This window comes from Zootoca vivipara, chromosome 16, assembly GCF_963506605.1.
Source record: "Zootoca vivipara chromosome 16, rZooViv1.1, whole genome shotgun sequence".
Lineage (NCBI taxonomy): Eukaryota > Metazoa > Chordata > Lepidosauria > Squamata > Lacertidae > Zootoca > Zootoca vivipara.
The window spans coordinates 27,541,204-27,557,383 of NC_083291.1; the positions used below are offsets into that span (position 1 = coordinate 27,541,204).

Sequence of the window (16,180 nt, forward strand, 5' to 3'; positions counted from 1 at the left end):
TGTAACTTTGCTTCTTCCAATGAGGGAACTGCCTGAAGGCCCTCGGAGCTGGACCTCAGTGTCTGGGCTGAACGATAGGGGTGGAGACGCTCCTTCAGGTATACTGGGCTGAGGCTGTTTAGGGCTTTAAAGGTCAACGCCAACACTTTGAATTGTGGTCGGAAACGTACTGGGAGCCAGTGAAGATTCTTTAGGAATGGTGTTAAATAAAAAACATGCTTTGGGTGTTTTGTTTTGTTCTGTTTTGTTTTAAATTTATTATTATTATTATTATTATTATTATTATTATTATTATTATTATTATTATTTTCTATTATTACATAAATCACATATCCATAACATTCATATTACACATTCCCTCTTCTCTCCCTCCTGGGCCTTCCCCAACATCCCCTTCTGATTTATTTTCCCTTGTTCCATATTGCTGTTTCTAAAAAGTACACTATATTCTTCCTTTATCTTCTACATATTTTGTTAATGAAGATATGAGTGTTTCTTTAAATCCTGTCACCAAGTCAGTAGTTTTCCTTTGCTTCTGCAAGTATACTATAAATGGCAAGGGAGACACCTTGATCATGCTTTGGATGTTTTTGCACAGGAGAGCATGTCCAGCTAGGTTTTAAATACAGTAATACCTTGGTTTTCAAACTGTTTCGGGATTCGAACGGACTCCCGGAATGGATAAAGTTTTACAACCAAGGTCCCACTCTCTATATAAGCACATTTTCCCCCATCTGTTTATCAGTAATGGGAAAGACTTCCCCTTTTCTTCAAATACTTGGTGACATATTTTTAAGGCTGTTTGAATTTCATCTTACAGGTGAAGTTTCCTGCAGGAGTCTCGGGGGTCTGCAGGAAATTAATCAAATTTTATTTACACACTCCCCACCCCCACCCCAGTTATAGTTGTGAATGGCAGCATTGGTGTGGGAGCTACCCCGATAATCCCTAGTTTTGGCAAAGTGGGCTTTTCCTTCTGCCTAATAATCTGATTATCTGCAGCACATTTTCTTTGCATTGCAATCATGCCAATCCTCGTAAATTGTGCACCCTGGAATGTAATCCTGCTCTTTTTGTGGTGGGGTGGGGGCAGGTGTCATAATGCATCAACACAGCTGCCTTCACGTTTGTACTTTTTTAGGCCATGTGGCCAGGGGCGTAGGGAGACGGCGCGGCACCCGGGGTGGCAAATTGCCATGCACCCGGGGGCGCAAAGTAGCGATGCATGCGTGTTACGTAGTGCCGGATTCAGCACGTGTGCAGTCAGCACGGGGTCACGGTGACGTCACCGTGACCCCGTGTTGACTGCGCATGTGCTAGATCTGGCGCTTGCGCAGTCCGATTGGGGTGTCGCTGGCGTGCAGCAGCTCCACGGTGTTCCGCACACACTCGGCACCCCTTAATGGGCCACCGTGCACGAGCGGCGCTCCGTGGAGCCGCCGCACGTCAGCGGCACCCCGATCAGACTGTGCATTTGCGGGTGGAGGCGAGGGACGGGCCAGGGCCGAGTGTCTGCCACCCCCCCCCAGGGCGTCACTCAGGGCGGACCGCCCCCGCTTGCTCCGCCCCTGCATGTGGCTAAGGGAGCTGCCATGATGATTTCCTGCATTTCAAAATGTACCACCATGCCGCTTCCTGGAGTACTCAAACTAGAACAAACTTAGTTGGTCTCTAAGGTGCTGCTGGACATTTTTTTAAATATTTTTATATATATTTCGACTGCATCAGACCAACACGGCAACCTCCATGAATCTTTCCAGATATAGAATGACTAGTGATTTTCCCTGGGTTTCCTATTTGTCTTTCAAACCAGGAATCCTAAGCATTACCGTACTTCGCCCTTTGAGTGAAGCTTCTCGGTGGGTGATGAAGAGAGATTCATCCACTATCATCCCTTATAATCTCCAATCAAGGGCCTGGGAAAATTTCCCACCAGTTGAGGTATGCAGCATTCAGAATTGCTTCCTTCAGTACTTGATTGTGATATTACCATAGGTGCCAACTCCCAGAAATCCGGGATCTGCACCGGAAGTCGCGCTGTGGCCATTTTGGAACTGGGCAGAGCAGCACCGGAAGTTGCTTCTGCGCATGCTCTGCAAGTATCCACTTCTACCAGCCAAGGAAATGATTAGGAGAGTATGCTGGTGACGTCACTGTGACAGCTTTCCTCAAATTTTCAGCTGCTGTATGCTGTCCCTTATATTTTGGCCTTTTAGTAGACTTTGGACTTTGCTTCATTAAGGTAATTTCCCCAGCAATCCTTTGGGGTGTGAGGAGAGAAGAAAAGAAAAGAGATGTAGATTAATTCTGCTGCTCCAGAGAAGCGGACACGGAGCAATGGATTCAAACTTCAAGAAAGAAGATTCCACCTCAACATTAGGAAGAACTTCCTGACAGTAAGAGCTGTTCGGCAGTGGAATTTGCTGCCAAGGAGTGTGGTGGAGTCTCCTTCTTTGGAGGTCTTTAAGCAGAGGCTTGACAGGCATATGTCAAGAATGCTTTGATGGTGTTTCCTGCTTGGCAGGGGGTTGGACTGGATGGCCCTTGAGGTCTCTTCCAACTCTATGATTCTATGAAACATTTGTGACCCAGAAAACACCCTCATTTTAATATGTCGATTTAGGCATCTAAAAATCGACTCTTGCTACATCTCTGAAGGATGAAAGTCCCACTAAAATGCATAACAATGCATAACAGGTAAAATCTTGATTTTTCTCTTTGTCATTTGGATTCAGAGGAAGACTCCAGGCCCTCCATTTGGAATGAACGCTTGGAAAGGCCTGTGCATAGAATTCAAGCAGTTGGCAGGTTCTCCTGCACCTATACAGAAATGTCCAAATGTACTCCAAATCCGCCGGTTGATCCAGTATTCACCAGTCACTGATGAGCTCAGACACAAATTGCAGCTTTCTGTGAAGGTAAGGCAAACCCTGTGAAGATCTAGTGAAGCAAACTCACAGATGATCTGTTAAGCTTTCAATAGTACATATATTAAAAAAAAAAACCCTGAATGCTCAGAGAAGCTTGAATTTCAATGATGTCCAAGAAATTCCCAGAAGTTCTACTTGATGGCTTAGAACCAACGAGCAAGTCAAGATTGGAAGGCAAATCAGGAAGCAGAATTAAAGAACAAGTCAGGAGTCAGGACTGAAAATCCAGGCAGGATCAGATGGCAAACCAGGAGGCATAGCTGCCAAGTTTTCCCTTTTCTCACGAGGAAGCCTATTCAGCATAAGGGAAAATCCCTTTAAAAAAGGGATAACTTGGCAGCTATGCCAGGAGGTAGGCTTGATAAATGATCCAGAAGAAAAGAAAAGAACTAAGAATACAGTACTGCACCAGAGCTCAGGAAAACCTCTCGTTTAATCAAGGTTCATATGGAAAACAAAGTCCTTTATATTCCTTTCCCCCAATGATCCAGTGGTCATTCTGAGTAGGCTTGCCAAGGAGTGTGGTGGAGTCTCCTTCTTTGGAGGTCTTTAAGCGGAGGCTTGACAGCCATCTGTCAGGAATGCTTTGATGGTGCTTCCTGCTTGGCAGGCGGTTGGACTGGATGGCTCTTGTGGTCTCTTCCAACTCTATGATTCTATGATTCTATGTGTGTTCCGTACCAGTAACTGTCTCAGAACAGCTTTGAACAGAAATAGTGTGGAATATGCAGGCAGCAGAAGTACCTCATTCTGTTTATCTTTATCTCTATATCTTACAAAATAGATTTTTTTTCTGTCTCCCTCCCCTTGGGGATGCAAAATCTTTCCATATCAATGTAGAAGGAGCAGGCATATTTCCCCGTGAAATTTTATTTCAGACAATAGAGAAGTGTGAAGGAACCAGAAATTGAAGGTCCCGTATGCCCTCAAAACACTGCCACACTTGAAGCGACTCTCAAAACCCACCTTTTAGCTCACAGAGGTCTGATTTCTAATAAAATAAAATAAATTATAGTAATTTGACAAAAATGCATACACAGAACCAACTGTTAGTTTTCACTTTCACTGCAGCTTACTCTAATGAACATTTTTAATAGAAAGTTTATTTTTCCTGTTTCTTCTCCACTGCTCTGTTTTTAAGGAGTACATTGAAAAAATCATGAAGGAAGAAGAAGAAATGGAAGAGATGTCTATTAAAGATCCACGAATGGAAGAAGAGAAGGAAAATGCTGCTGACCTTCTCAAGCTAGTTATGGTAAGGACTGCATGTTTCATTGTTCCCTTAAATTCAGGCTCCCTTAAATTCCCTTTCTAAGAGAAGGGAGAGTGGCAGTGCCTTCATTACAGCAGTGGCTCATTTCTGCATTTCCCCAAACCTTGGGGTCTGTTTTCTCCTTCCCTTACATTCTCCTATTTCTTCCCCTTTGTAGCGATCCATTGTTAACCATTACTTCTGAACCAGAAAACTCTGGGTTTGCACTTCATTCACTTCATTGTCTCATAACGGGAACCTTTTCTCTGCCCAGTTCCACTCTGTTCACAGCTGGAACCAGAGACTTAAATGGAACTTCTTTGAACTCTTTTCTTTGATAGCAAGGCACAGAAATAAAATACAGAAACAGAAGAGTGGGTGTTGAGTAAATGGCGGAGCGGTCAAAATGAGATTCTGTTCCTGACAGCCATTGCAAGTAACAGGTGAAGCTATCTAAGTGTGCCGTAGCAAAAGCAGCTTTTCATTCCCTGCTCCCTCACCAGGAAATGGCTCCAAAGTAGGAGGCGATGCTTGCTGAACGCTAGGCATAAATTCATGGTAACATCTGATTGCCGGTTCCTGATATTTCTATCCTGGTCTCTCACAATAGTCATCTTCTTTCAGACTCACATATTGACTGCAGGAATGACACAGACCACTGTATCGCCAATGCCTTTGGTGGCTGTTTGTTAAATCTTTGGTGTGGCTGAAATGCCTTGGAAAATATGTGTTTCGAACTACACAACTCAAGCTATGTTTGTTCATTGCAGTCTTTCCCTAACCTTGAAGAACCTTCAGAAGAGCAATGCAGCAGAGGTAAGAATGAGAAAACTTGCTTTGCTCTTTAAAAATCACTAGTGAGTCTTGCATGCAATACTTCTCTTCATCTGCCACAAATATTCTGTTAGCTTTTTATTTTTATCATTACATTTTGGGGCCAGTAGGGAAATCTTGTTGCTGGTGCTTAAGTAATATCTGTTAAAGAACTGCTGGCGAAGAGAATTGCCAGTGAAAATGGCTGCTGGATGTAAAGCTTCTCTTCCACCAACCCTTATTGCCAACTTCCCTCCCTCCTTCTTATAGGCCATGCGTGGAGAGGTGCCAGCATTTTAAAGGTCTCTCATTTACACTTCTCCTCATAAAAAAGTGGTTCTGCAGCTCATGATCAGGAAAAATAAAGTTCTCGTGCCACAAAGCTCTTTGGCGTTCTTGCTGCAAAAGATTAATAGTTACCCCTCTGGAAATTTCTTAACTTTGAAAACGGAAACACGGGGGAAGTAATTAATTCACAAATATCTATTGACGGCTGAAATATGCATGTAAACTGTGCTCCATGATATACATAAAAAATGCATATATAGTCTATGTCTGCATTGGTGGGCAATGAAGCAGAAGAAAGACCTGTATAAAATAAGGTGATAGCAGCAGAACAGAAGACAACACAGGTATGTGAATGTCAGAACAGATTGAGACATGTTGGTTCATTGCTTTCTCTTGTGGCTTTACAGCTCATATTGCTGATATATATGAGCAGGCAGTGGCTTCACACTCACACCATCCGTCAAGGGAGTCACTTGCAAAGAAAACAGAAGAATATTGGCAGAGGTTCCGGTAAGAGTTCACTATAATAAGATGTTGTCATGAATGCACAACCATGACTTATTCATTACCTGTAAGGTGTGTGGTGTTGTAATTAGCCTGATCTGGACCACTAGACAATTATGCTAACATAATTGTTGTCGCAGATTCAGCCGTCTTCTCTAGCTAGGCCCTAAATCACAAGCTCCGATGGTGTGTGTTTTACGTTAAAGTAAAAAAGTGCTCCTAAGGATATTGGGAGTGAATTATTTATTCACAGGCATTATTACAGGCCAGTTGCCAATTGCAGGAATCTTTACAAGTGAAGGTAACATTGTTAAAGATTTCATATATTGTATTACTTCATTGCATAAGATGTCAATGTCGTATTTCAAAAATAATATTTGGTGAACTTCTTCATTTCTTCTCATACAGCCAGGAAGAGAAACAGGATGTATCTTTCTGGCAGGTCAAGCTTGCGCAGACCAGGTAACAGTGCTGCTAGTTTAAGGGTAGGATTCAGAAGTTCCTAAGTGGAAGCTGGGGTGGGGTGCAGGGGGAGAAAGAAATGTGGCTGAGTCTGTAGATTTTGGAAACCCCTGCTGCCTTGCGGGATATCTTCGGGAGAAGAAAGGGTTAAGGAATAAACCCTACACAAATCCGGCAAGTCCCTAAGGTGCCTCCTTCCGGCAACTCCTGCAGCTACGCTGGTCCCAGATGTACCATATTGGCCCAAATATAACCCACACTTTCCGCCCCCCAAATTCTGACCATGAAAAGTTAAAGTGTGGCTTATATTCGTGACCTTACGGTAAGCAGCAAGGAACGTGGGGCAAACAGCACCAGGATATAAGCCGGCAACACAGCACAGCTCTTCCCCCCTCCCCCAAAGTATGCAGCCAGGAGCAGCAAGGAAGGGAGCGGCTTATATTTGGGTATTTTTTCTTTTTTTCCTTCCCTCCCCCCAATTTTAAAGCTGCGGCTTATATTCAGGTGTGGCTTATATTCGGGCCAATACGGTATTCCTCTGCTATCCTTTGGACCACATGAGTGAGGCCAAGAGCAGGGTCTTGTTGTCTGGGCAGCTCAGGACCTCCATATGGACTGCCTAGGCTTGCACCCCGGGGAGGTCACTTTGGTGCTACTAATGCAGCCATTTGACTTCCCCCCAGAGGTGTACTCCATTGTCTCTCGACAAAGGAAGGAAGGAAGGAAGGAAGGAAGGGTGGTTTTTCTCCTGTCCTGATGGGGCAAATTTGCCCAGTTTTTCATTTGTTAACGTTCTAGACTTAACTATGGGCAATCCATAATTCCTGGTTATAAAGCAGTGTAAAATCATCATAGTGCTGTGGATTTCTTCTTTTCCTTCCAATTAGGCAGGAAATTGAGGATGGAAAGGAATGTCTTATGAAGATAAGGAACAAAGTCATCCCCCCCTATTTCAGTTCAGAATTTGGCATGGAATTTCTGAATAAGGAGGTAATTGGGCTGTGAAAGTTCAGCAGAGTTGGGTTAAAACAAACACCTCATTTACGCTGTACTGGGCTACTGACAACCTGCTCCTGATAACTTTGCCCTTCTCACTGCTCAGACTTATGGAACTGTGTGTACGGCACTAGTGGACATAAATTTGTTACTCATATTTTGACTACTTTTGTTAGAAAGTTAATTTCCTCCTCCGTTTTTTTCTTTAAAGCTTCCTGATGTTGAAAGTCTTTCAAAAAAGCTCCCTCCATTCTCAAAGAAAGGAAAGAAGGGACCATTGCTGGATACAATTACAGAAACGGGTGAAAGCAATCTAGGTAATGCTGCAATACGAAATGGTCCTCTCTTGAATTTGTGAGTGCTGGGTCCCCATTTGCCTTTACATCCTGCATAGTTGGACATGGTGGTAGTGCTTGCAAGTTGCACAGCATTTTCTCATGCTCCTTGTGTGCTGCTGTAAAGCACAACAGGGCACATAAGTAGCATCACAGAAAGAGGCCAGTTCCTTCCCCCACCCCACCCCTTCCAGGACAGCTTCACACATTTGGCCTAGATAGCTCAGTTGGTTGGAGCGTGGTACTGATAACACCAAGGTTGCAGGTTCGATCCCCATACGGAACAGCTTGACATTCTTGCATTGCTGCGTATTTCTGCATTTCAGGCAGTTGGACTAGATCAGTGTTTTCCAAAGTGTGTGCCGTGAGACGCTAGTGTGTCGGCTGCAGTATGTACCGTGTTTTCCCCTTTTTAATACGTAGTCAGAAAGTAAGCCATGGCAGCATTTTTTAGCTTTAGTGAAATATAAGACACCCCCCGAAAATAAGGCATACCTCCATGCCGTGTAGAATGAGACCGCCGAGCGCCCCAGCCAGCCAGCGGGACCCAGCCAGCCAGAGGGGTCTGGAACCGGCTGCTGCTGCTGCAGCAGCAAGCGCACGGAGCGCCCAAGCCAGCAGCCTGGCCTCTCTTTTTTTTGCCTGCCCGAGGCGACCTGCCGCCCTGCCACCGGAACCAGCAGCTGCAGAGCAGAGCGCTCCGCAGTGCCGGGCGGAGCGCAGCGATCTGGCCTCTCTTTTTTTTCTTTTTTGCCTGCCGCCCCGCCACTGGAACCGGCAGCTACAGAGCGAAGCGCTCCGCAGCGCCGAGTGCTTGGAACGCCCTGCAGCGCCGGGCGGAGCACAGCGGCCTGGCCTCTTTAAAAAAAATTTGCCTGCCGCCCCGCCACCAGCAGCTGCAGAGCAGAGCGCTCCGCAGCGCCGAGCGCTCGGAATGCCCTGCAGCGGCCTGGCCTCTTTTTTTTCTTTTTTGCCTGCCGCCCCGCCACCGGAACCGGCAGCTGCAGAGAGGAGGGCTCCGCAGCATCGAGTGCTCGGAACGCCCTGCAGCGGCCTGGCCTCTTTTTTTTTTTTTTTTGCCTGCCGCCCCGCCACCGGAACCGGCAGCTGCAGAGAGGAGCGCCCAGCAACGCCGGGCGGAGCGCTGAGCCAGCGGCCTGCTTCTTTGGTGTCTGGAACCGGCTGCTGCTGCAGCGCCGCACAGAGCGCCCAGGTACAAGACATCCCCTGAAAATAAGATACCGTGGGTTTTTTTGAGTAAAAAAAGAAAGACGGTGTCTTAAAAAAGGGGAAACACGGTAGGTGTGTCATGCGAATGCTCTTATAAGGGATTAGTTTAACCTCTGATTTGCTAGTAAAACTGAATTACAGTCGTACCTTGGATCCCAAACGCCCTGGAACTCAGACGTTTTGGCTCCCAAACCCGGAAGTGATTGTTCCGGTTTGCGAACCTTCTTTTGAAACCAAAACGTCTGACGGGGCTTCTGCCTTTCCTGCAGCCAATCAGAAGCCGCGATTTGGTTTTCAAACGTTTTGGAAGTCGAATGGACTTCCGGAACGGATTCCGTTTGACTTCCAAGGCACGACTGTACTGTGTTGCGAAATTATGCAAGTCTAAAAAGTGTGTCACAAACATGAAAAGTTTGCAAAGCTCTGGACTAAATGATCCTCAGGGTTCCTTCCAACTCTACAATTCTGTGATTCTATGATTTAATGAAGTTGACATTGCATCAAACATGAGCTTAAATGGAGCCCAAGAGCCATTTTAATCTCCCAGTAAAATATGATGATCTAGCAGAGCAGGGTCCATAGGAATAAGCAATGAGCCAAATGTTGCGCAGTCATTGCCCTGGATTACCATGACCAAAAGGTTCCAAATATGTAGTGGTAAGTGAGCTTCTCTCTCTGCGTCCTGTATTTTATCCTTCTCTCTTCCTGTGGAATTTCTAACTGATCAATATCCCTGCGGTCTGCTGATTTTCCCAAAGGTGCTCCTAGCTCCTGCTTGCACAATCTCAAAGAGTAGCACTGGGGAGAAGGACCCTGAGTTGTCTAGCAACTCAGTTTGTGGGGCAACACATGGTGCTACCTTATCCCCAGTGCTCTTTATGAAGCTCTATGAAGCTTCATAACTCTGGGCGGCTTCCAACAGAAAAATAAAATACAGTAATCTATTAAACATTAAAAGCCTCCCTAAACAGGGCTGCCTTCAGATGTCTTCTAAAAATCTGGTAGCTGTTTTTCCCTTTGACATCTGATGGGAGGGCGTTCCACAGGGCGGGTGCCACTACCGAGAAGGCCCTCTGCCTGGTTCCCTGCAACTTGGCTTCTCGCAAGAAGGGAACCGCCAGAAGGCCCTTGGTGCTGGACTTCAGTGTCCGGGCAGAACGATGGGGGTGGAGACGCTCCTTCAGGTATACTGGGCCAAGCCCATTTGGGCTTTAAAGGTCAGCACCAACACTTTGAATTGTGCTCGGAAACGTACTGGGAGGCAATGTCTTTCAAGGTCTTAGGTTGTCTTGGCGGCCACTCCCAGTCACCAGTCTAGCTGCCGCATTCTGGATTAGTTGTAGTTTCCAGGTCATCTTCAAAGGTAGCCCCACGTAGAGCGCATTGCAGTAGTCCAAGCGAGAGATAACTAGAGCATGCAACACTCTGGCGAGACAGTCTGTGGGCAGAAAGGGTCTCACCTGCGCACCAGATAGAGCTGGTAGACAGCTACCCTGGACACAGAATTGATCTGCGCCTCCATGGACAGCTGTGAGTCCAAAACGACTCCCAGGCTGCGCACCTGGTCCTTCAGGGGCACAGTTACCCCATTCAGGACCAGGGAGTCCTCCACACCTGCCCACCTCCTGTCCCCCACAAACAGAACTTCTGTCGTGTCCAGGATTCAGCCTCAATCTGTTAGCCGCCATCCATCCTCCATCCGCCTCCAGGATCTCCCTATCCACTTCCTCTAAACCAGGCATTGTTTTATACACAGCTTAGGGGTTCTCTTGGAACCACCTGTCTCCAGCTTTGGCTGCTGTAGCAGCTGGACCCTTTCCTGAACATGGTTGGCTTGGCTATTTTGTGCTGGTAACCTCACACTTAGACTACTATAATGTGCTCTGTGTTGGACTTCACTTACAGCTGGTCTGGAGGATTCAGCAGGGGCAGAATGCCATGGCCTGGGTAGCGAGTGGTGCCCCTTATTGGGCACATATTGTCAGTTTCCATTTCTTAGTGCAGAAAGTATTGATCTGATGTGCAGAGATCTTTTCTATTCTACTTAATTCAAGAAGGTTCTGGAAGCTTCTCTGTGTGAAAGAAACAAGCAGAAGGTTCATGATGTTTGGGTTATTCCTTCAGAGAAGCTGAGTACAGCTGGTTTAAACGAGTTCTCTTACCTCTTCTGTCAAGGTCATGCTGACTATAAAAGTAAGCCCAGAAGGAGCCTGGGTTTCACTTTCTCTTTCTATCTGCTTTCCTTCTGGTGTGCTGTTCTGTATAGTTTTATGGTTTTTAAACCAGGCATCCCCAAACTTCGGCCCTCCAGATGTTTTGGCCTACAACTCCCATGATCCCTAGCTAACAGGACCAGTGATCGGGGAAGATGGGAATTGTAGTCCAAAACATCTGGAGGGCTGAGGTTTGGGGATGCCTGGTTTAGACTTATTATATGTTATTGTAAGTTTAAGTTAAGTCTGCTGCAACTGGATTTCTTATGGACTGTGCCAATCCCGAATGTATTGGATTTGTGGCCATAATGCTCATTTGCCTTCAGTAGCAGTAAAGCTCTGCTGGATGAAATATTTATTGCCGCTGGTCTGTTTTTTGAGAATCCTGCAACATGTTTGAAGTTTTTACTCTGCTAACCAGGGCCGGCTCTACGGCCAGGCTGGGTGGCGCGGGGCACCATGGCGCCGGCCCACCAGGGGGGGCGCCACGCAGCCGCACCTGCCCGCCCGCCCGCCCGTCGCGCAGCAGCGCCCTCGGTGACCGCGCTGCGCACTGAGCCTGGCTGCCCGCCCGCCCGTCGCACTAGAAAACGGGGCGGCGGAGGGATCCGTCGCACCACGTCGCCAGGGCGCCAAAGGTGCTTAAGACGACCCTGCTGCTAACTATACATTGGAATCTACTCTGGATCAATATTGAGTAGAATTCCATGACACGCATCACACCTGTGCTCAAGGGATATGCACTGCCACCAAGGGATATTGGCCACCAAGCCAGTTTTAACTTCTTAAGACTTATGTATGAATCCCTAAAAACTCTGGACCAAATTACCTGAAACACCCAATTCCCCTCCACTAATGATTGTTGTGATGGCGTGGGCTTTTTCACTCATGGCACCAATGTTATGAAATATGAGAAAATCCATCAGTATTGGTAGCCTGCCAGCTTTTGAAGCCCTGCTTACTACACAGGTAGTCCCTTTGTCTCTGGAACCGAGTGTCTTGTTTTAATTCCTGCGCTAATGTTAATGGAATTGGTTAATTGCATAATTTAACTATGTACGTTTTAATGTTCGAATCAAATTGCCTTATTGTGTATTTTCATTTAATAATTAAATTACAGTTATTAACTTTTAATTAAATTAATAATTGTAACTAATTTATTATTTATTTTTGTTATGGTTTTTTTAAAAAATATTTTAACCCTTGTGCAATTGGTTTTTATACTTGAAAACTGCTTAGAAGCCTATTTTGGCATTAAGCAACACATAGATATAAAGGAATGGCAAAATTGCCAAGAACTTTTCTCGCATGTGCCCTGTTGAAATGAGCAAGTGCTATTCAAAAGCCATGCTATTGTGCAGCTCTTCAACAGGAAGTGCTCAGGATTCTTTGGGGGGGGGGGTGCCCTAAGTTTGTAGTATTGTTAGTTTGTCAATGTAATTATTCACTTGTCAATGTCGCTATTATATTTCTCTAGGAACGATGGAGGTGTCAGACAGAAGCAAGGTTTCAGGCTACAGTACGCTCACTGATCCATCAGGTTATTCTGTAATCTGTGCTGAAGTTTACCCAGATTTCTCCACAACAGGTAAAGTATTTCAGCAGGCCACTTGGAAAAGGAAGTAATAAATTAGACGTGGCAACAAATAAAAGTTTTGCCAGCAGTTGAGAATTGGCAGGTTTGCATGCTGGCACAGTGATAGATGAGCAGACCTTTGTGATATTTGACTACCCCCAGGGAGGAGCCAAAGTTGAGCTGCTGTAGAAAACTAGAGACAGCACTTAGTGCTAGTTTCCTTTGGATGGTAAACCACTGGAGACTTGACGTGCCTTCATAATAATAATGATAATAATAATATTGTTATTTATACCCCGCCCATCTGGCTGGGTCTCCCCAGCCACTCTGGGCGGCTTCCAACAGAAAAATAGAACACAGTAATCTATTCAACATTGAAAGCCTCCCTGAACAGGGCTGCCTTCAGATGTCTTCTAAAAGTCTGGTAGTTGTTTTCCTTTTTGACATCTGTTGGGAGGGCGTTTCACAGGGCAGGCGCCACCACTGAGAAGGCCCTCTGCCTAGTTCCCTGCAACTTGGCTTCTCGCAACGAGGGAACCGCCAGAAGACCCTCGGTGCTGGACCTCAGTGTCCGGGCAGAATGATGGAGGTGGAGACGCTCCTTCAGGTATACTGAACCGAGGCCATTTAGGGCTTCAAAGGTCAGCACCAACACTTTGAATTGTGCTCGGAAACGTACTGGGAGCCAATGTAGATCTTTCAAGACCGGTGTTATGTGGTCTCAGCGGCCGCTCCCAGTCACCAGTCTAGCTGCCGCATTCTGGATTAGTTGTAGTTTCCGAGTCACCTTCAAAGGTAGCCCCATGTAGAGCGCATTGCAGTAGTCCAAGCGGGAGATAACTAGAGCATGCACCACTCTGGCTAGACAGTCTGCAGGCAGGTAGGGTCTCAGCCTGCGTACCAGGTGGAGCTGATAGACAGCTACCCTGGACACAGAATTGACCTGCGCCTCCATGGACAGCTGTGAGTCCAGAATGACTCCCAGGCTGCGCACCTGTTCCTTCAGGGGCACAGTTACCCCATTAAGAACCAGGGAATCCTCCACACCTGCCCGCCTCCTGTCCCCCACGAACAGTACTTCTGTCTTGTCAGGATTCAACCTCAATCTGTTAGCCGCCATCCATCCTCCAACCGCCTCCATGTACTCCATTTACTAATAGAAACATAACTCATTTACTAACTAACTCTTCCCAAAGGAACCCAGGGCCATCAAACAAACAAACAAACATTTAAAACAATCACCTCACAGTTAATTTCAAGGGTGCCAAGAATAGTGGATTTGAGCTATGAAATACCTGGTTGAGTAGGAACATTAAATTCCTCCAGAATGTTAATTATTTTATTAATTTTATTATTTGGACTCTGCCCCTCAAACATTAAAACCTTCCCTATACAGGGCTGCCCACATTCAGGGAGGGCATTCCATACAGAGGGAACTGCTACTAAGAATCTGCCTCTGAAACTTTTCTGAGATCCTCTAGAGCAGGCATGTCAAACCTGCGGCCCTCCAGATGTTTTGGACTACAATTCCCATCTTCCCCAACCACTGGTCCTGCTAGCTAGGGATCATGGGAGTTGTAGGCCAAAAACATCTGGAGGCCCAAGGTTTGACATGCCTGCTCTAGAGTGTTCTATATTTCTGAGATTAAAACGGCACAAATTTCTGAAACTAGGCCTTGAAGCACAAAAGTGTGTGCAACACTTCACAGGGTGATAGATGCCCAATCCTGGTACTTACAATTAGTTTACCTTTTACAAATATAACCTTTAAGTCTAAACGAATTGTTGTTTGCCCACAGTCCTTAAATTACAAAAACTTGTTGGTATCATAGAAAGATAGTTCAGAAAAACTATCAAAGGAGAAACTTGAAAAACCTGATTTGTGGAGCCAATGTTTACAGGCTAACAGCATTGCTTTTAAGAAAGGACATACAGGATTGCACTGGATGAGAGCTGTATAAATGCCAAGTATTCTTACTAGCTGTATAAATGCCAAGTATTCTTACTAGATCACTGCAGATGGTGACAGCAGTCACGAAATTAAAAGACGCCTGCTTCTTGGGAGAAAAGCAATGGCAAACCTAGACAGCATCTTAAAAAGCAGAGACATCACCTTGCCGACAAAGGTCCGTATAGTTAAAGCTATGGTTTTCCCAGTAGTGATGTATGGAAGTGAGAGCTGGACCATAAAGAAGGCTGATCGCCAAAGAATCGATGCTTTTGAATTATGGTGCTGGAGGAGACTCTTGAGAGTCCCATGGACTGCAAGAAGATCAAACCTATCCATTCTTAAGGAAATCAGCCCTGAGTGCTCCCTGGAAGGACAGATCGTGAAGCTGAGGCTCCAATACTTTGGCCACCTCATGAGAAGAATCCTTGGAAAAGACCCTGATGTTGGGAAAGATTGAGGGCACTAGGAGAAGGGGACGACAGAGGACAAGATGGTTGGACAGTGTTCTTGAAGCTACGAACATGAGTTTGACCAAACTGCGGGAGGCAGTGCAAGACAGGAGTGCCTGGCGTGCTATGGTCCATGGGGTCACGAAGAGTCGGACACGACTAAACGACTAAACAACAACAACAACATTCTTACTAGTAGCATGTTGTTTCAGGCTTATTTTTTCCAAAAACAAAAAAAACCAGTCATGCCTTCTGCAATTAGGACTGCTACTACTTTTGGATCAAGGGTTTTCTTCTTATGTTTTATTGCTTCATTTAGGTTTGTTTGTTTTTAAATGTATTCCAGTTCCCAGAAAAAAGACTATGAGAAAGTGAAAAAGACTATGAGAAAATGTAGGGAAGTGAGACCACCTTAGGTAGCTAATAATAAGGTGGGGGTGAAACTTAGGTTACTAAGAGCTGCAGGCAGTCCAAGATGGCTAATCCACTTTTAACGTCCAAGTAGATATTACAGCAAGCAAATCAGCATGCTTAAACCTATGTCTGTTCCAGTCACATGGAAAAGAGATGGAAGTTTGGTTTAAGGAGTGTAGGGATGCAGGGCCGTCTTAAGCGCCCCTGGCGCTGTGGTGCGCCGGATCTCTCCGGCGCCCTCCCGCCCCGTTTCCCAGCGCGGTGGGCGGACGGGCGCAGCACACTGCGCGGCGGGCAGGCAGGCACAGCACGATCTCTCCGGCGCCCTCCTGCCCCGTTTCCCAGCGCGGTGGGCGCAGCTGCGCGGCGGACTGGCCGGCCAGCGGGCGGGCGCAGCTCGCGGCGCCCTCCTGGCGGGCCGGCGCCATGGTGCCCTGCGCCACCCAGCCTACACGTAGGGCCGGCCCTGTAGGGATGGCGGGATGATACACTGTCACTTCCATCCGTGTCTTACCTTCCCTAAGTTTATCCCCTTAGTCTTAGACACTTTGTCCTTAGGTACCAAAAGTAAGACTGGCTTGCAGAAATGTACCTCGAACCTGAGGCTATAGGAAAGTAAGCAGTTCCTGCACAAGAGCCACAGGCTCCCCTAATCCACGTTCCCCTTTTGTTCTACAAATTTGGCCCCATGTACCTATCCTTTCCTTTGTTTGTGATTGGGCCTTTCTTTATTCATGGTCAGGACACACCTTGGTTTAAACCAGCGT

At 46.2% G+C, this 16,180-nt stretch overlaps 1 protein-coding gene across 4 annotated transcripts in view; it reads left to right on the forward strand.

Annotated features, from left to right (window-relative positions):
- Window positions 1-16,180, forward strand: part of SPAG17 (sperm associated antigen 17) — an 88,012-nt gene that overhangs the window by 64,134 nt on the left and 7,698 nt on the right. For all 4 annotated transcript variants that reach the window (XM_060268869.1, XM_060268866.1, XM_060268868.1 and 1 more), the window contains 9 exons: window positions 1,814-1,941; window positions 2,736-2,918; window positions 4,072-4,185; window positions 4,953-4,998; window positions 5,691-5,793; window positions 6,196-6,249; window positions 7,137-7,239; window positions 7,457-7,562; window positions 12,501-12,611. In XM_060268869.1, coding sequence (XP_060124852.1) covers window positions 1,814-1,941; window positions 2,736-2,918; window positions 4,072-4,185; window positions 4,953-4,998; window positions 5,691-5,793; window positions 6,196-6,249; window positions 7,137-7,239; window positions 7,457-7,562; window positions 12,501-12,611 — 948 coding nt within the window. The remainder of the gene's footprint in view (window positions 1-1,813; window positions 1,942-2,735; window positions 2,919-4,071; window positions 4,186-4,952; window positions 4,999-5,690; window positions 5,794-6,195; window positions 6,250-7,136; window positions 7,240-7,456; window positions 7,563-12,500; window positions 12,612-16,180) is intronic.